This window comes from Mytilus trossulus, chromosome 3 (assembly GCF_036588685.1).
Source record: "Mytilus trossulus isolate FHL-02 chromosome 3, PNRI_Mtr1.1.1.hap1, whole genome shotgun sequence".
In the NCBI taxonomy this organism is placed as follows: Eukaryota; Metazoa; Mollusca; class Bivalvia; order Mytilida; family Mytilidae; genus Mytilus; species Mytilus trossulus.
In genome coordinates this window covers 10,798,235-10,819,012 of record NC_086375.1, presented here as the reverse complement: position 1 = coordinate 10,819,012, position 20,778 = coordinate 10,798,235, and the positions used below count along the sequence as shown (strand labels likewise).

Below are 20,778 nucleotides of genomic sequence, written 5' to 3'. Positions count from 1 at the left end.
GTTGTAGTTCACCGAGCCAAGAGTGTATGCAAAATTTGAGCAAAATCTGCGACATAGCCCATTTACTGTTCCTTGACCTTAAATAATTATTTTCTTCTTTAATTTTTACCATTATAATAACCTGGATTATACTCTAGTATTTACTGATACTGTGTGTTATAAAAAAGTTATTTAATATCTTGTTTTAACATTTTTCTTTAGTATAACTATTATAATTGCTTCAAGTGCTTTATTTATTTAATCATTGTGTATTATTTTTTTTTAGTTTTGTGTCTTAAGAAATTGAAATTTTTCTTGTTTTTGACCATTAATATATGTGTAAAGTTAATATAGAGCAAAGTCTGAATAGTGTAGTCTTAATCCCATGTCCTTTGTTTTTTTCTATTAAATAAAATCCTGAAATTGCTGTAATCATTTCTAAATTACCATACCGATACAGACAGTCGTATTATTTACACTATAGAGGTAATAATTTTATTCATGATGAAAGATTTTTTTTCTTTTCAACTTTAATCACTTGAAGATATTTGTCACATGTTGTTACTGTCTATTGGTTCTTGTTAAATAACAAACCATACCATCACGGTGGTACATAACACTACAGGGAGATAACTCTGTAAAAATTAGCTGACAGCTTAAATTATGTTCTATAGTTAAAAAATATTTAGCTTTTGAATAATCAAAATAAGTGTTTTTCAAACAGTGAAACTGCTATAATTTCAATGATATGTTTTGAGACCACATCTTATATTTTAGTTGAATTAACAACTTGTTGAATCTCTATGCAATTGAAAACTTACTATGTGTTACCGACCATTTGACTATATGTTTTGAGAGCCTGCTGAATATGGAAGAGCACTAATAGATGTTAAACTGTTTGTTACTATATGTTGTTGGGTGATAGTTGAATTGTCATTTTACCCATATCACCCTTAGTCATCTTCACTTTTTATTATGAACCAAATATGATATTTTCATTCCTATACATTTATATCTATATATTAAATACATAATATTTATTACAAAAAGGAGAGAAAAATGAGAAAATTATGTATTTAATATATAGATATAAATGTTGGTTGGTTTTTGTAATTTTGTGACACATTCCTGTAGTTTTAATTTTATGGTATGTCAATATTTATTGTATACTTGTTTCACAACCATTTCTGTCAATCCTTAACATAACAATAGGTAGTTTTCTTATGATGTCATTTGAGTTAGACTTATTAACAGTGGCAGTGTATTTGCATTTTGATATGTGTACTAAGGTTTACATGTACTATTACAAACACATTTTGATCATGAAGTGTGCTAATTATTACAATGTGGTGTATAAACTAGTTGTTAGAATGTAAAAGTGTTGGTTACATGGATGAGAAATAATAAAAATTATTATAAAATGATTTTATTTATTTACAAGCACAGCCTGTGATGAGCACAGTTGAGAATATACTCTACAACAATCAATGTCATATGTTAAAACACTAAAAATAAATTAAATAAACACACCAAACAATATACTTTCATAAACAAACAAAGCAATAAAACAATCACTCATAAATAAACAATCACTCCCATAAAATCAAGTTCCAGACCTGATAAAAAAATAAAAATTAAAATCTACTGCATAATGATTAAATCAACACAAAAACAGATTTTTTTGGGCCAAACTCTGTGTGTTATGAGGATGATTTTTTTCTAAATAAAAAAAAACATCCTGCAAGATGGTAAAAAAAATGTGTAGGACAAAATGTCTAAAATATACGTCTACATATACCTGTATATATACAATGATAGCCAGTATCTCCAAAAAGTCGCTAAATTTGATATGTATTTGGTCAATCAAATGTACAAAATGACTGAACGAAATGTTCAATAGTTTAATAAACTATTGAATGTTCCAAATTGTATTTATCTCATACTGATTAAGGAGGATGTAAAAATCAAGCAAAAATTCACCAATAGAAATCACCATTTGGTTATTAATTCCATAAAATAATTTTCTGAATGATAAGAAATAAAATATATGTTTAAATCTTTCATGTTTTCTGAATACAATGTTAATGTTTACTTAAATTGTCTCCCCCTGAATTAAACACAATTTGGTCGAAATTATCTCCCTTTGCAAATTACAAGGTCTTGATAAATGATGAAATCAAATAGTTTTGTCTGTATCTTTGAGAATTGGCAAAGAAGCTTTGTAGAATATAAATCTAAATTGTGTCTTAATATATGTTATAAAGAGACATAACTCTTGAAAACAAATATAACATGAAAAACTTGTATTGTTTAAACTCTGTTTAAAATAGTTAAGTACATCAATATGGAATTTAGGTAATTTATGTTCAGTCTAAGCAGTTTTAATAATATTCTTCATCAATATGAACAATATTGCCTGCTTTAAAGGTTTTGATATATATATATCTCATTTACTTCCATATGAAAACAACAAACATATATTCTGTACATCTATATATAGCTACAGAGAAAACAACTTGCAAATAAAACTAAATCATAAAACTTATCATAAATTAAATAAACAAAAACATAAACATAAAAAAAAATAAAAAATTTGATAAATACAAAAATAACCTGAAACCATTAATAATATAATGAAAATACATGTATTTTCAAGCTGCCCTATAATAGATTGTTATAATAGATTAAGTCTTCAACAGTGAGACAACAAGTTTTTTGTACATGTCATTTAGTCCTTATGCTTATAAAGAATAATATTTAAGCTATTGCGGTAGATCTCTGTTTATATATTTACTTTAAAACATTTTTTTTTAAATTAAAAACCAAACAAGATGTTTTTTTTCAGGTTTTTCTCAAAATTAAACTGAGCATCAAAACTTTCTGGCCTCATGGTACTTGAAACATTAAGTATGCAATGAATTTGTCATTGGTAATCATCAATTTTAGTCTTTTTTTTAAATCCTTTTAGTAGGCTGTTCATATTTATTCTTCATTTCTACTAGTATCTTAAGTAAAATGGAAATATGAATCAACAACGATCCAGTTCCATCTGGAATATTTCACCCCAGCTCTCATCGTCCATTTTACAAACCAGTTTAGTTGGCAGTGCTTGGTAATTTTTTGGATTACTAAACTCTCCTTTCTTCCATTTCTTCTTTGTCTCGTTAGTGTTGTAATTCATCTTGAATGATGCCTGAAAAATACATTTGGAACTGTCAATATATGCAAAAGTATGTAAATTCATATTTTAAGATATATATGTGCACATGCATATGAAAAGTTAAATGAACACATCAGTGTTCTAAAAAGGATTTAAGGGCAGAGTGGTACAGTTTAAGGACGAAATGTCCCTTGTCCGCCTGATCATGTTTAAAAAAAAGTAATAAAAGAATGATGTATTGTATTTTTGTTTGGTTTGTAGTATTTGTTAAAAGCTTTTTTCCAGTAGTTAGACTGGATGTGCATTGAAAAAAATAATAACTTGATTTCAGGAAACATAAATACATAGGACTTGGAGACTTTATTTTGCATTTTACATTGCAACTTTAACACTGCACAAGTTCTAACCTGTAATCTGTTTTTGTCAGTGCTTTAAGTGATTTTTAGTCTCTGCTTTATTATATCATGAACTGTTCTTTTTGAGTATACAAATAATTTGTATCTTATAAAACCCTTTCTTTCCAAATTATTACCTGCCAAGATCTACCAAGCTCCCTGTCTGTTTGTATCAGCCTCCTGGTTTCATGCAAGGAAGAACATAGTTCTTTCCATAAAATGTCTGATTGACCAATCACAACATTCCATCTCTTACAAACCAATGAAGAATTGTTCAATGAATCAACATTACAGTAGCTAAATATCACAAGTAGAATTTCATTTGGTAGCTCATCAATTGTGGTCAAACTGTCACACATTTGTGTACCTTTAAAAAAAAATAACAAAAATTACCATGATATAATGTACATTTGTATGATAACCTCCCTTTTTTTACTACTACAAATATCATATTTTGTTGGATTGGTGTCTCATTGTGATGTATTATAACCCAGTATCGCCTGAAATCAATGACTAAAGTTGAGTCACAGGTACACAACATTTTAACTTGCAATTATAAGGGAACTGCTGCAGTGGATCTTGGATAATTTTGGGGAAAACATTTCATAGAACATTGAAACAGAAATATGTAAGCTACTGTTAGCATCAATTTGTTAAATCTGTACTGAGATTTGTCAGAAGCCTCAAATAATTATCAATACACTTTTTTTGGAAAAAAACTAACGTGATTCATCTTAATGATTCTTTTTTTTTATTGTCTAAAAGAAGGTGTACATTTTAACCTCATGCACCAAAAATTACCATTAATGCCGTTTAGCAAGATTTCTTACCATTACTCTTCATGAAGATCCCCCTCCCTTTCCCATAAGCAATCCTCATTATTTCCCTGTTTAAATGTTTTAATTTAAGGTATTCAGAAGTCAAAGCTATTTTTCTGCTTAGGTTGCTTATTCCAGAAACAATCAGAAAACATATCTGACGCCCTTTTCTATGGTTGCATTTATGAGAACGAAAACAGATGTCCAAAATTTGGTGTGAAGGGGGCGTGGCACTTCTATCCGAATATTTTAGCTTTCAATAACTATTGTGTTTGATAAATGAAAAATATAAATACCTAAAATGACAAAAATATTCCCGTTTTCAGTCTCTTTCCTCTAAAACGTTAAGATGTGTATTGACATGAACAACTGACGCTCGCGTGTATTTGTTTTGACAGAAACCGGAAGTTTTCCAAGGGAAGCAATCGGATCGTAAACAAAGATGTCAGCCCCCATGGCAAATCGTTTGCCAGCGAAAGAAACTCTAAATTCCTTACTAAAAGGACATCTTATATTCTCAATTAGTACATTGATGTTATTGTTCTTTAGCATAAACAATGAAAGTCTGTTTAGTATAGTTAAATATCGCTTTATTGTCACAAAACTATTTATATTGGTCATTAGCATATTCAATATCATTTTTTACAATTTTATGAATAGTCATGGAGGTACATCTCAAAGGAATGCAGGGATACTATCAAAAGTAAGAATGTATGAAATAATCAATGTCATGAAGTAAACACAGCCCTCCCTTTCTTCTAAGAAATTACTGATTAAATTGGTACGTTTATAACCTTTGCCCAACATTTGGAACAGGCACTTGTTTCTATCCATACAAAGGTCGACTATCCATATAAATAGAAGCAGTGGAAGAGACAAGCGGTAACCCTAGATAGACTGGCCACATACCTTCCCGCAGTAGCCCACGATATGGCGGCCACATACCTTCCCCTGATAGAGACCTGTTGTTTTACAGATGAATTTTATTTAAAAGTACTTTCTAGGGACGTCATGTACATAACAACCTTACAGGATTAAAAAAATCAACAGAAGTGAAGCAAGATATTTTATTTTTTTATTTAAACAGTCAAATAATAGAATCTGAGCTAAAATGTAGAGCTTCGGCATTGTCTTTAATAACTTGAAGTAAATTCAATTCATTGTCCTTTAAAGTATTGATTTTTGATTTGTCTGGACAAGAGGGTAATATTAAAAAAAAAATGTCACCCTCTCATCCATGTGATAGAGTAAATTAATACCCTTGAATTAGCCAATCAAAAAATGGCATTTTATTGTGAAGTTTATATTATAGCGAACCAAATGAAAGTTTTCCACAGAGTTGTTTGCTCTTTACCAAGGTATTTAAACTTTTGCAAGTTTACCTGTCCCATTGAATCAATAAAATAGCTATAGTTCTCTGTGTAATTTATTCACTTGAACATTTAAATTTCTTCTAGGAGAAATCTATCACCCATTGATCAATTTGCCTGACCAAAAAAATATCTTCTTTGTTGATTGAAATACATGTATAAACTCACATAAACTGCATGTGATACAGTAGTTATTCAATATCAATAATATATGTTCAATCTGTTCAATATAAACACTGATTTAATTATGAAAAGTTTATTTCTGATAAGTACTGCATGCATTTTTGTTTCAAAGAATCTACATGTTTTTCATGGTTCTTCAGTTATAAAGAATACATATTTTATGAAGACCTTTATTTTAAACATTATCATTTTAAGTTTTTATTTGTGAACAGACTAAATAATAGAAAATTTTAATAGGTAAAATGTTGAAATTTGATCAGAAATCAACTTTTGATTTTTAAATCAGTGTTTATATCAAACAGATTGAAAATGTGTTATTGATTTAAAAAAAACAACAGCACATGCAGTTTTATAATTACTTATTTGTACATGTATTTCCATCATTGACAGTTCAATTTTTTGTTCAGGTAAATTAATCAGTGACTGATAGATTTCTCTTGCAAGAAAGTTAAAGGTCCCACTGAATTAACTAAACAGAGAACAATACCTGTTGTATTTGTTAGATTGGACAATAGAACTTACAAAAGTTTAAATGGACAGGTAACTTGCAGGTGAATCTGTGGAAAACTATGATAGGATTCGCAATAATAATTCAAATTATCAATTTTTACCTTTAATGTTTAATGGAACTTGTACATAAAGTCATAAACATATATTTTTTTATTTCAGATAAGATTAATTTTGAAGAATGGATCACTGTTATTTTGTTCATCAATATTTTTTCATGTAATAGCAGTTTTATTTGGTGCACCATTCTTAGAGTGAGTAAAGTGAATATAAGACTACCCTTAGCATCAAAAATTACTTATAAACATTATTATCAACATTTGATAAGGAAAGTACATGTCTATTTAATATTCACCATTCAGACAAAAAGATTCAAACCATCTGATAAATAACAACTCACATTTACACATTCACATTAAAATTTCACCAAATATATTTATAACCTGATTTGTAAAGTCTTTGTACTGCTAATATTTCAATGTTGTTTTATGGGATAAAAATTGACTGGAAATAGAAAATAATATAGATATTCCTGCTAAATGAAACTTTATTTTTATAATATAGATGAATATAAGAAAAATGAATTTAAAATTTTACAATTTAATATCTATGACCATTTTCTTGGTAGCATTTACCTACATGTAGCTGCTCCTAAGTTCTGTGAAATATTTTTATATTATTTCAAAATTAAGATGAAAAATACAACAACATTACTATTTGGAAATTTTTGTAAAATGTGGGTACACTTTAAAAATATAAATAAAATAAAAATAGATTTTGGGGTTATAAATATGTAAATGAGTCTGTGACTCCAAAACATAAACGGAAGGACAGGTAGTATTATGCTAAGTCTCAAAAATATCAACCATCAAGTTGGCATAAAGACCATATTCACTTATCTCTCAACTTCAAAATCAAATGAGAAAAGACAAATCTTTATTTATAGAAAAAACAAGTTGACAAATGTCATTTAACGATTAGAGTACAGTTTTAACATTTAATGATTATTACCTTACATTATTAGGTCCTCAGCAGAGACATTTCACTTTGGTATGACCATGTCAGCTACAGTTGTATTACCAGCTCTGTGTGTGATGGGTACCAATACAGTGCAATGGATCAGAATATTTGCACAAAACAGGTAATTTTCTTTTGTTTTACTATCGTTTAAGTTGAATAAAAAATGCTATTTGTTGAAATTCAAAGATACAAGTACTGTTGACTTTTTAAAAAAAGATGTATTTTGGTTATTCAGGTACATGTAGAAGAAAATAAGACCTAAGGTTTTGACAAAATTTTCTATATTTATAGAAATACAAAAATGTATGTTTTAACAATGAATTTCTGATAATTGTCAGTTTTGACTTGAAAGTCAACATCTATATTTTTTGTTAAACTTGAATATTTGTACAGTTAATGTTTTCTACAGATAAAGGCATATGGTGTAAACTTAGTATATATATATTGTATTGTGTAAATCTCCTTTTACTTTTCCGATACAAGAAAGGAAGAGACTTGGCTTTAGAAATTATTTGATGTACAGTGCATTCTCGTATCTATGGAAATCAAAAGGTCACTTCTTAAAATATTATACATTAATTGGATGTATCTGCACAATTTCATAAAATTATATATTTTATATTATGAATAAATAATTGATTGTTCTAAACACATGATGATCTTTCTTTTAATGATCAATATTTCAATTGTAGTCCAGAACTGGGAGCAGAGTCTATTGTGTATTTCTCCACCATATGTAGTATAGTAGGAGCCTGGTTAGGAGCTTTCCCCATACCACTGGACTGGGATAGACCATGGCAGGTAAATGGATCTTAAGTGAAGACAATTTTGCAATCTGTTGATGCTTACAATAGAAACTAGAATTAAGAATTGTTACTTTCTTGAAAGTGGAGCTTGGACACAAGAAGTGTATTTAAATCAGATTGAAAACACATGGTCAATACTGTATAAATTATAATGCATTGTCAAACGTAGATGGCAGTTATTGAAAGTAAATTACATGTAGATGTAAGAATATTTGCATAAGTTCAGTACATGAAACATAGAACCATTTCCTATGTCAACCTCTATGAAGAAGAAACAATGCAATGCTCAAAACAACAGCTCCTAATACATGCAATGGAATTATGACAAAATTTGTTGATTTATGAAAGCAATTGTATTGTTGTTAAAGTATCCCGTCTTTTACAAATAATCATCTTGCATAAGTTTCTCAAGTCATGTCTACTTAACACATATTTCCCTTTGAAACAATGGAAGAATTTGTTAATTGTTTATTAATACATCAAATTTTGTTGTTGATTGCAATGTCTTGATAATTTCATAATTTTCCGTGTTTTCTTTCACATATACTGCTTATTGAAGAAATTCAATATATTTTTGTTTTATTTATAAATATCTTTTTTCAGGAATGGCCAATTACCTGTGTAGTGGGGACACTGTTTGGATATTGTACAGGTGTAATTATTGGTGCTGTTCACCTTTATATAAACTATAACAGAATCAAAAGGATCAAAATTACGTAAAACATGTGACACTCTGAATCTATCAGTCTATGAAAAGTTGTTGGACCAAGGTTCCAATGAAAGGAAATGCATTGTTCAGGTTCATGGAGACAGAGCAGCAGACATGCATACATTGCAGACTTCAGTCTAAAAACAACAACAATAATTTGTGTACTAATATAATTTATACGTGACATGTATTTTGTAAATAAAAAAATCATAAATGGTTTAAATTTATAAAGAAATATCTTGATATCAACTCTCTATTTTTTGAAGGAAATATGTATTGAATATTTCCCTTGTCACTAGTAATCATGTGGTAATGAAATACTGTTTCCTTTTTTAAGCAACATGGAGTTTAATTTCAAACAAAAACATGCATAGGAAAAAGATGCTTGTTAAAAGACCAAGTAATGTCTTAGCTTATAATGCTTATGCCAGGATCATTGCCAGATATCTAATAAACTGTGGGCAGTACATCCTGTTTAGAATTTCTATATCTATTGTTGATTGAGTATAATCCATATACAAGTCAAGTATTATTACATATTGACGATCCATCATTAATAAAATAGGCATGTAAAGTCAACTAAAATTAATTAGTAGATTTTCATCTAGATTTTTTTTTAAACTGGGGCGGGTGGGAGGATTTATTTTTAAAATTTTATTTCATACAAAACCCTCATGTGTCCAGTTCTTCATACGGCAGAGCTAAAGGCAAGTGTAAAATAAGCTTATATCATGTACATAATTTTTCAAACTCTTGAATAAATATCTCTGATTGGCAACCACTTTTATACATGTAATTACGAAATTATAAATGGTTACCGGTAACAGACATGAACAAAAACTGGAAATCGTAAATTTTCTAAAATAAAAAAATCAGGGTGGGACGATTTCAGAGGGGCAGACGGGGATGAAAATCTATCAATTAATTTTAATTGGCTTAAACACTGAATATACTATATTAAAAAAAACTATGCTTTGGGCTAGTCATCAACCAGTCATTTTTTTGTTCTGAAACCATCACCCTCCCCAAGCCACACAAACAATTTGAGTAGTTATGGTCAATTTGGTCATTACATGTAGATCTGAGAGAACTATAAATTACTGAAAGCTAATTGATTGATTGATTGATTACTAATCATCCAGTGGAAAATAGCTCATACATGTCAGGAAAAAAAACCCACATTAACAACAGATACAAAAGGTAGGATCTATAATAGTAGTCTTCCACAAGGTTTGGAAATGCCATTGGAAAAAGACGGTTTATGGGATAGGAACATAAATTTTGGCTGTCAGCAGACCACCTTTGGACCCATCAAAGAGTTATTGCAAGTGTTTGTAATGTGCAGAGAGCATGGAGTTCCCTCTTCACTATGCAGTGGATTAATCATCCCCATTCTTTTTAGATATGACTGCCTATTTGTACATCCTGCACAGCCAGACCCCACCCTCCCTTTTGGGAGTATTTTGTAGCTGGGACTAAGACCAAGTGGATATTAAGCTGGTTGAAAGCCAACAACAACTAATAAAAAGATAATGCACTTAGAATAAAATTGTCAAAGTTTGGATTTGTTGAGGATTCAAGTATTTGTTGATAGAAGTGAAATGACCTTGAACCTAAGATTTAATTTATAGTTTCTATATAATGTTCATACGATTCTATCCAAAACTCCATTCACTAAGGATGATAGACGAGTGTACAAATGACACTAAATAGTTATTAAAGAGTTTTTACGACTTCATGTACATTTACAGAAAAGTTGTCATTATTTCTTTCAGAATAAAAATTATCCATTGTATATGGATGCCCCTCTCGCACCATCATTTTCTATGTTCAGTGGACAGTGAAATTGAGTGGAAACTCTAATTTGGCATTAAAAGTAAAAAAAATCTTTTCTAAGGGTACAGGTGTACTTAGTTTCAAGTTTATTCATCAAACACTATCTTTACCAAAAAATTTAACCAGAAGCTGAACAAACAGTCCAACTGTGGACTGACGGACGAACAGTTGCACAGTACAGTGGATGAACAGAACTGCTTTTAATGTTATTTTTCTGATAGCAGAATTCGTGCTTAAATCTAAATAATGATTTTCGTCAAATTCATAGATATCTTGCATTGTTAAATTTATGTTCATCTTTGAAGTGATATTATCATCGGTGATTTATACAATAGATCAGAGAAGATTTCACAAGGTTTGTAAATCAACATTTCTTGAAGGATTGTTTGCAACTAATTTGACCATACTAGCTAACTATTTCATATATGTGTATGCATTTGTTTTATACAATCTTTGGTGGTGGTTTTTGTCGAGCCTTCGACGTTAGTCGAAAAAGCGAGACTAAGCGATCCTACTTTCCGTCGTCGTCGGCGGCGTCCACAAATATTCACTCTGTGGTTAAAGTTTTTGAAATTTTAATAACTTTCTTAAACTATACTGGATTTCTACCAAACTTGGACAGAAGCTTGTTTATGATAATAAGATAGTATCCAGAAGTAAATTTTGTAAAAATAAAATTCCATTTTTCCGTATTTTACTTATAAATGGACTTAGTTTTTTTTCTGCTGGGAAATATTACATTCACTGTGTGGTTAAAGTTTTTAAAATTTTAATAACTTTCTTAAACTATACTGGATTTCTACCAAACTTGGACAGAAGCTTGTTTATGATCATAAGATAGTATCCAGAAGTAAATTTTGTAAAAATAAAATTCCATTTTTCCGTATTTTACTTATAAATGGACTTAGTTTTTTTCTGCGGGGAAACATTACATTCACTCTGTGTTTAAAGTTTTTAGGATTTTTATAACTTTCTTAAACTATCCTCGGTTTGTACCAAACTTGGACAGAAGCTTGTTTATGATCATTAGATAGTATCCAGAAGTATATTTTAAAAAAAAATCCATTTTTTCCGTATTTTACTTTTAAAAGGACTTAGTTTTTGTGCGAGGAAACATTGCATTCACTCTGTGATTAAAGTTTTTAAAATTTTAATAACTTTCTTAAACTATCCTGGGTTTGTACCAAACTTAGACAGAAGCTTGTTTATGATCATTAGATAGTATCCAGAAGTAGATTTAAAAAAAAAAAATCCATTTTTTCCGTATTTTACTTTTAAAAGGACTTTAGTTTTTGTGCGAGGAAACATTGCATTCACTCTGTGATTAAAGTTTTTAAAATTTTAATAACTTTCTTAAACTATCCTGGGTTTGTACCAAACTTGGACAGTAGCTTATTTATGATCATAAGATAGTATCCAGAAGTAAATTTTTTAAAAAGATAACTCCATTTTTTCTGTATTTTACTTTTAAATGGACTAAGATTTTCTTCCAGTTAACATTACATACAGTCTGCAGTTAAAAATTTCAAAACATATATTACATTCATTAACAATCCTAGATTTTCACCAAACTTGGACAGAAGCTTCTTTATACAGTCAAAAGATAGTATTAAGAGGAATATTTTTAATGATTTTTTTCCTCATTTTTGTTGAGCCTGCGATTTACAGCAAAAGTAGGCGAGACACTGGGTTCCGCGGAACCCTTACAAATTTTTTTTTTAGATTTTGTTGTACATGCATTGGTTTATAGTTGTCATTTCTTTCTTCTTTTTTTCGTTTGGCCATGATGTTATTTTACTTCGTTGACTTTCAGTTTTAAACATGCATGAAATATTTGCCACTCTGACTGGACGTCAGCAATCAATCAATCCCTTAACATCGTCCTACATGCTTACAAGCAATACGATTAAATAGTGATCGTCCTGAATATGCATGAAATATTTGCCACTGGACGTTAAGCAACCAACAATCAATCAATCAATTAAATATTGTTATCAGTTAACGAAATTTGTAGAAGAGAATTCGAAGTAACTACATAATTTCTTCTTAAGTGATTCGAAGTAACTAAATTATTTTTAAGTGAAAAAATAATTGTATATGGGAGACAACTCGTGTGTCCTTCAGTTGTGAGCAGTCAACTTTAACTGTTGTTGATTGAATATGAATAAAATCAAATGTAGAAAATGCATTAACGAGATAGAAACTCATCGACACAAGTCACCAAAAAGACACATATAAGGCAACTTGCAACGATCCTAAACTAAACAAAGGGTAATTAACACTGCATAAAGATCATAGTTTTAATTATTTTTTTCTTCTTCATTTTCTCTTCTATTTTCCATGATAAAGTCAACTCTTGCGTTCGTTATCAAACTCTAAATCATACGAGTAAAGAAATATGTTCATAAATTTGACTGAGATTGTCGAGAATATGTTATAGATCAAAAATATACAAATGCATGAAGATAAAAAAAAATTCATGAAAACTAATCATCTCGGCCAAAATATAGCAAGTATAAGCAATAAATACAGCATAAAAAAAGGCGTTGAAAGGTCAATATAGTAAAACAAAAGACAAAATAAAACATTAACTAATTCCATACTAGTTTGGGCGGATTTTGTTTGGAAAAATTTGAAATAAATAGAATATCCCCTAGAGATAAATATATGAGACGTTGCAGCAAAACACACACATTTCTTACCATTGAACCGAAAAAGCACATAGCATAAGTTAGAAGGGACTACTCTTTGTAATTAAAAAGTATTTGAATTTTTTTTCAACGAATTATATTAGAAAACTCAAAAGAAATTAAAAGCTTACTATTTCTTACGGTTTGTCTTGATGTTGCTGCATGCATGTAGAGGTTAAGATAGTGTTCAAAAAATGTATGGAGCTTCGAAAAACAATTCTCAAACTTCATGCAGAGTATGACAAAGACAAATTTGCAGTTTTTGAAAATATTTATGAGATTTCAAATAAAACACTGTGCAATACAGTGACGCACGACTGTCTTACTCGTAATTGTCAAAACTGTGGTGTTTCAAAGTTAATGTTTTAGATGAAGAATTGGACAAATCTCCCAATGCTAAAGATGTTAACTGGGATAAATATGAATACTTGAAAAGCAGTGTTAAAGGTGGGAAAACAATAAGTAAAATTCAACTTGTGAAACAAGTCACAAAGCCCGGCTCACTTTTTGAATATTTCATCAAACTCTTGGAAAATTTTCCAGCGCACCAAATGAGAGCTAACTGGCAAAACTGCCAATATAAAATTATAAATCAAAATCTTCCACTTGGACACGCCGTATGTTTACACGATTACTCTGAAAATTATAGGTGTTCCGATCGCACAGAACTTCAGTCGGCATATTTAAAAAAAACAGAGGTATCGATACATGTAACTATTTTGACACGACATGCAATTTTAGAACTAGATGGTGTCGACAGTACAGTAAACTCTCCAGTTATTGTGTCTGAGCAGTTTTTTGTCATTAGTCCGGACTATCAACACGACAGACATTTCACATTTCACTGTCAAAAATTAATCTCAGACTACCTCAAATCAATTTCTGTCGACATAACAGTCATGCACGAATTTACCGATGGCTGTTCAAGTCAGTACAAAAGTAGAAACTGCATGGGGGACGTAAGCTTTGTTGCGGAGTCCGAATTAGGATATTCAAAACTAATTAGAAATTTCTTTGAAACATCTCACGCAAAATGTCCACAGGATGCAGCCGGAGGATTCCTAAAGCATCAAGCGGATTATGCTGTCCTGCGCGGAAAAACACATATACAAAATGCAAAAGATTTTTTCACATTTGCGGAAAAAAATCTTCAACAGCCAAAAAGTAAAAAAAGTTGTTACAAACGTCGTGTTTTCCGGTATGTGGAATCTATTCCGAGGGACTATGCTAAAAACTTCAAACCTATCGCAAAAAATAGACAAATACATCAAAAATTAACAGAGAACGGAGTTGGTGAACTTATAACCAGAGACTTGTCGTGTTACGAATGTGAAAAATGCATCATTGGTGATGTCAAAGACAGTAAAAATGTTTCCTATATTGGACAGTTCCGAAAAACGACAATGATTTGTGCAAATCCAGTTAATGATGATGGTACGGAAGATAACAGTTCCGACTCTGATTCGTGTAGACTAAGTGCTGACCTCATTTCCAAAAAATCTGTTATAGCGGTGCTCGCAGATGATCCAGATTATGAGTATTACTTGATGAAAGTTACTGTTGAGCCATTTAAAATAGTCAAAGAAACTACAGATTCGTGGGGATGTACTTTTCAATCAGGGGCAACTGTTATCAAAGGACTATATTACGATCGTGTTCGGACAAAGCCATTTTTATATAAGTTAGTGCCTAGGAAAATTGCAATTTGTCACACTGTTGCTGTTCTACACTTATGCAGTGAAGTTGATGCGGGTAATATGATATCCATCCCCGAAGAACTACATTTAGACATCATTGAATCCATTTCCACCGTGAGAGCAATAAAATAAAATACATGTTAATGTTTTTTTCTTTCTTTCTACTACCTATACATAATAATATTTATATAAGATTTTATGCATAGACTCGGTGACAGATGTTTGAATAAGACTATAGAAGTTACAAAAATAAAAACACCGCTATAGATTAGAATCCGAGGTGCAACGGTCTATATTAATCTATTATCTGACCGATTTTTATGTAATAAATACCATAAGATGTAGAAATTATTAAAGTGTTTTAGTTTATTTGGTCAAAATATTATTCAGGCTAGTTTTCATTTTGAGATGAAATTAATACAAAGATTTTTATTTGGAAAGATTTCTATGCTTTTTAACCAAAATAAGATTGTAAAAATTTGCATTTGTTTAATCACATCAATAAAATAAGAACAGTACTTGCGAAAGCAATAACCCACAAAATTATAAAACTTGAAATAGTTCTTTATTTTATGGTATTTATTAGGTCAAAATCGGTCGAGAAGGTACTCCGCAATAGTTTCTGAAAAATTGATGCGCAAATTAACTTTTTTAAATAAGAAAACGTCAACGTTCATAGCGTCAAAATTGCCAATTATATGTATGTTACGTCTTGCGACGCAATACCGTGCGTAGCGTCTCAGCTTAAAAAAAAAGTCTGTACTGCAAAAACTTAATTAATATGAAAAAAGGCAGAGAAGTTTACATATCTATACATTCCATACCAATATCTAATTATACTACATCTATTTGTGCCTTTGGTATCTTCAAAATTATTCTGTTTTATGCGGGGTTCACACATTGCCAATTATTGCTCCCGTTTGAGATCAGACAGCAATACGATATGAAAAGTGAAAAAGTCGGATTGGTATCCTCAATTATCTGGAATGTCCTATCATTGTCTGAACGCATTCGTTTTAGTTCGTAATAGATTCCTACGGATCGGGAAGGGTCCGAATAGTTCGGCAAAGCATCCCGACAGTTAGGTGCGTCCCGTAACATTCGGGGCAACTCAGCCGATTTTGTCTAATCGGATTACAATCGTGGCTATGTCGTGACAGATTCTGCTGTATCGGATCGAATTCCGAACAATGTCTTGTGTATTCTGGACGGTGTCCTGTGGAACGGGAATGATCCGGAGTCATTTTTCATAGCTGTTTTTCTGCCGATTGAGTCCAGATTGCATCCAGATCTTGTCGATTGCGAACCGTTTTTTGCCGAAACCGTTCCAAAACAGTCCCGTTATTAATACGAAATTCGTCAATGATACCCACGTCCGAGTCCCGACAACTACAGAATACAATACGACTGAGACCAGACAAAGCCGTTTGCAATGCGATAGAGCGGACCGTGATAGGATTACGTTCCGACAGTACCTGATCATCCCGAACATGCCGACAGTTTTCGAACAAATAACTTCCGTCAGCGTCGGTTCACTGTCTGGTCACTGTCTGATCTCAGTCGGATTACATTCGGTAGAGTCGGGACGCAGTCGTGACAGACTCGGTCGAATTTTACCTGGCGAAAAATACAAATCGGATTAGAAGCGGATTCAGAACTGGATTATCGGGACTTATTCGCTTAGAAACGGTTAAATATCGGTGCTTCCTGAACACTATCTGATTGTTGTCGTGATCAAATTATTTTTTTTACAAATTTTAATTTAAGTTTGAATTTCCATCCACGATTCACAGGATCTTGATCAGACTTTTAATAAATTTTAATCGGGAATGGTCCTGTCAAGAACGGTAGTAAAAATCGTGAATGTGTGACCCCAGCTTTAAGTTTTAAAGATCAATGAATAAAAAAAATTGGTAATTTCGTTTCATTGTTCATAATTTTAATTATAGTGCTTTATAATTAATGTTACGTTTACATCTGCTCGTTAGAAATATACTGTTCTATTAATAGTGTTTTTCTTAATTTATATGTATACATAGTCCTATTCAACAGATTAGTGTTAATTCTCCCAACTTGGTATCGTTCGGAACAGATTAGTCGTAAACGTAGTTGTCGTACTGTCTATCGTCGATATAGTAATTATAGGCAGGACAGATATATCATTTGAATAAATTCGTGTAATATGATTTATAGAAATATACCAACATGAACAAATTTTAAATTGATATATGTGTTATTGACTAAAAAGTGTGTTTACATAAATTCTCCTAACATCTAGTACACGTCAGTATTTCTATTTATACGTACAAGGTGTTTCCCATTAGCGGTAAAATGTCATTTCACAACGTGTAGTAACTATAATCATCATAGTCAATCATGCGGTTGGTATAAATAGGATTGAATGGGTTACCCAGAGTCATAAGAAATACGACCACAGAACGATATAGACGTGTTTAAAATTCAGAATGGCTCGATAAATAATGAATACAAGAGAAGTAAAGTTAGCACAAGAGTTTAAATTGACTTTTGCAAGTAATGTCAATAAAGACAATATATAAACAATAACAATGCTCGACTTCGAATGCCCAAGTCTGTGGATGACCCCACTGGACAGCTATCCAATGTCTGTACTTGAGACAGAAGAAGCCGATAAATTCATGGAGGCTACGTTCTTTTATGATGCTGAGTTAAAACCTTCTGAGCAGACCGATGGCTTTGCGGAAGCTACTTTAACTGCTTTGGAAACGGGAGAACTTACTCCATTAGTAAAAGAGGAATTAAAGTATACCATACAATCTAGAAGGTTGGCAAATGGTCAAGACGAACTAGGGGTGGAATTCACTGAACCAGAACAAGGACAGGTAAGCTAATGTTTATCTGTTGTATTTATATATAGTATATTTAATATTTGTAAATATCATTCGGGTTGTTAAGATAATGTGAAATAAAAAACAAAAATGAAGGGTGAAAAATATTCAATTGAACAAAATTAGTTTAGTCCTATTTTCAATCTTGTGTCAATTAAATCTCGTCCTTTAATTCTTTTAAAGATCTTTTTAAATGTATATATATTCATATTGTGATATATTTTAGCTGACGGAAGAGGAAAAGGAGAAAATAGTAAAAAGGCGAGAACAGAATAAACTAGCAGCCAGACGATTTCGTCAACGTCGTCGAGCGAAAGGACCAGTGTATGCAAAGGTAAGCATAATATTTAACACAAATAATGGGTTTTTCTTCTCCTAGAAGTATGTGTGCTTTTTATAGAAAAAATGGTATTTCTCTAATCATCTTATCATGCTTATTGAGCGATATGAATAACTTTTCGGGTTAAACGAAAACTTGGCAAATTATGCCAAAAATGTGTGCCAGAACTAAGTTAGTTTTATCATCATCCTAAGACCTTCTTGATGGAAGTGTATATGTGTACAACCAAAACGAAAAACACGAACACAATGAAAAACAACACATTACAAACAAACACCATTATGATCAATTATAAACAGAATAACAAATAAACAGGTATCAATATGTTCTCTGACATAATTTTGGATATGTTAATATTTTTTCTAATTTTCTAATTATTATTTTCAGGAAGTGAATGAATTAGAGGCGGACAACACGAGAAAACTGGCAGAGATCAGACGTCTGCGAAAAGAGCGGGACGAACTACAGGCCATGTTACATAATCATCTATTGGTCTGTCCCACGGTTACCATACAAACTGGATGAACATTGGACAAGGAGTTCGTGTGTGAAAAATAACAAGAATTCACTGTTTATAAGTACAGAGAATACAATATAAACCTGTGTAAAAAGCGCAGAGCTCAGCTCTGTGTATATATTTACAATATAGTTGTGTATTACATCTACAACGATTCCGAGGAAACTTAGACACAGAATGGTGTACATATATAAACTACATGCATGACAATACTGTCGTAGGGTTTATGTATTACACTAGTTATCAAAATGTGTTTATTTAATGTATATGCAGTTGAGAGCTGAAAATTGCTGTTTTCATTTAGTTAGTTACCAAAAAAAAAATAGAAACAGTATATTACGAAAAAAAATATAGAAACAGTATAAGAACTAAAAAAATACTTTTTTGCAATTACATTTTGTCTTGTTTGTCTATGAAATGATATGTTGCCATAACAAGACAGTGTTACTGTGATTTTGCCATACAACTGGTGCTTGCAAATATTAACGTATTTTATGTTGTATATTTAAAGATCTGAATCTTTAAACAGTTAGGAAGATTTTCAATTATGAAAAGTAACTAGTCCAAATAATTGTAGTTGTAACTAGTCGATAAAAAATAGTAGTGCAAACCTGTGATTAAAGACTTACATTTAGTATAGGTCTGATAACTAGAACTTTATAAATTCATTTTTTGACGATTTTTCATTTTTTAAAGTAAAAAATGTATTATGTGCAATATTTGTTAACCGAGTAAAAAAGAAATGTTTCTTGGCAGATTTTGTAGAATCTCTTACTCTAATGTTACCATTAAATGGTGTGATATATTGACACGAAATGGACGTGTATATTCAGATTATAGACTGTTATTTACATTAAATATTTCAAAGTTTACTTGTTGTCAATGTATTTATTTCACGTATTAGTTAAATAAACATAGAAGTCACTGTGGTACAAACAAAAATTACTCAGTGAAATATCATTAATGGGAAAAGGGGGGATAGCAGGACAATAGCCTGCATGAGAAGTTTGAGGCAAACTAACGCTATTCAGATTTTAAATGGGGCCAAAACGGAAATACTGAATTTTATACAAAAAGAAAAGTTGAAGGTTTAGATAGTCAATAGAATAATGGAGAAGACGGAACTAAGTTGGAAAACTTGTGTCTATTCCATTTGTTTTGAACAATAAAATATGTTTAAATTAATAGAATAATTTTGCACAAGGGGGAATCCGAAACGCAATAAATAGACAAAGGCAAATTTGTTTAATCTTGTGAAGTTTTTCTTTTATTCACGCAAAGAAGACAAATAAATGAATAAAGAATATACAAGATCTGAAATGCATGGATATCTATCAGAAAAAAAAATCCATAGTTCTACATAAAATTTCTGTCAATTGCAAAACTTCGATTTATCTTAAGCGAATGTATTATGAAATTTGGTACTGGAATTTATCCTGAGGATTTCTATTCTGCAGCCGCACGGAAACTCGTATATTGCCATTCTTCATTTTGACACATATACTGCGGTTCTTCATTTTGGTAGATTCTACAAAATCTTCGACAAGTTTGACTGATAGGAAAGAATAGTTAAAAAGAGGGACGAAAGATATCAGAGGGACATTCAAACTCATACGTCCACAATAACTGAAAACGCCAAGGCTGAAAAAGGAAAAAGACCAACAGAAATAGTATACACAACATAACATAGAAAGCTAAAGACTGAGAAACACGAACCTCACCCAAAACTGGGGAAGACCTCACATGCTCAGTATGTAGCACTCGTCGTTAAGCTCATGTAAGTACAAACCCGGGAATAAGTCTTATACGGTAGGTCAGTCACATTCGGGAAAAGAGACACGATTGCAGTTGCGAAATGAGGAACATATCCGTAAGAACATATCC

General features: G+C 31.1%; 3 protein-coding genes across 3 annotated transcripts; 2 read left to right on the top strand and 1 right to left on the bottom strand.

Moving 5' to 3' along the window:
- Positions 1 to 1,391: 1,391 nt before the first annotated feature.
- On the bottom strand, positions 1,392 to 4,781 carry LOC134710142 (F-box only protein 48-like). Its single transcript, XM_063570354.1, has 3 exons — positions 4,649 to 4,781; positions 3,672 to 3,901; positions 1,392 to 3,172 (listed from the first exon to the last, which is right to left on the bottom strand). Exons 2-3 carry the CDS (start codon positions 3,891 to 3,893, stop codon positions 3,008 to 3,010), a joined length of 387 nt encoding a protein of 128 aa, XP_063426424.1. The 5' UTR covers positions 3,894 to 3,901; positions 4,649 to 4,781; the 3' UTR covers positions 1,392 to 3,007.
- A 13-nt stretch (positions 4,782 to 4,794) lies between these two features.
- LOC134710140 (phosphatidylinositol-glycan biosynthesis class F protein-like) lies at positions 4,795 to 9,164 on the top strand. Its single transcript, XM_063570353.1, has 5 exons — positions 4,795 to 5,055; positions 6,575 to 6,666; positions 7,437 to 7,553; positions 8,125 to 8,233; positions 8,842 to 9,164. Exons 1-5 carry the CDS (start codon positions 4,795 to 4,797, stop codon positions 8,956 to 8,958), a joined length of 696 nt encoding a protein of 231 aa, XP_063426423.1. The 3' UTR covers positions 8,959 to 9,164.
- An 8,415-nt stretch (positions 9,165 to 17,579) lies between these two features.
- On the top strand, positions 17,580 to 19,766 carry LOC134710139 (uncharacterized). The gene is made up of 3 exons (XM_063570352.1): positions 17,580 to 18,031; positions 18,264 to 18,371; positions 18,765 to 19,766. The coding sequence occupies exons 1-3, from the start codon at positions 17,738 to 17,740 to the stop codon at positions 18,900 to 18,902; spliced, it is 540 nt and encodes a 179-aa protein (XP_063426422.1). The 5' UTR covers positions 17,580 to 17,737; the 3' UTR covers positions 18,903 to 19,766.
- Positions 19,767 to 20,778: the final 1,012 nt, after the last annotated feature.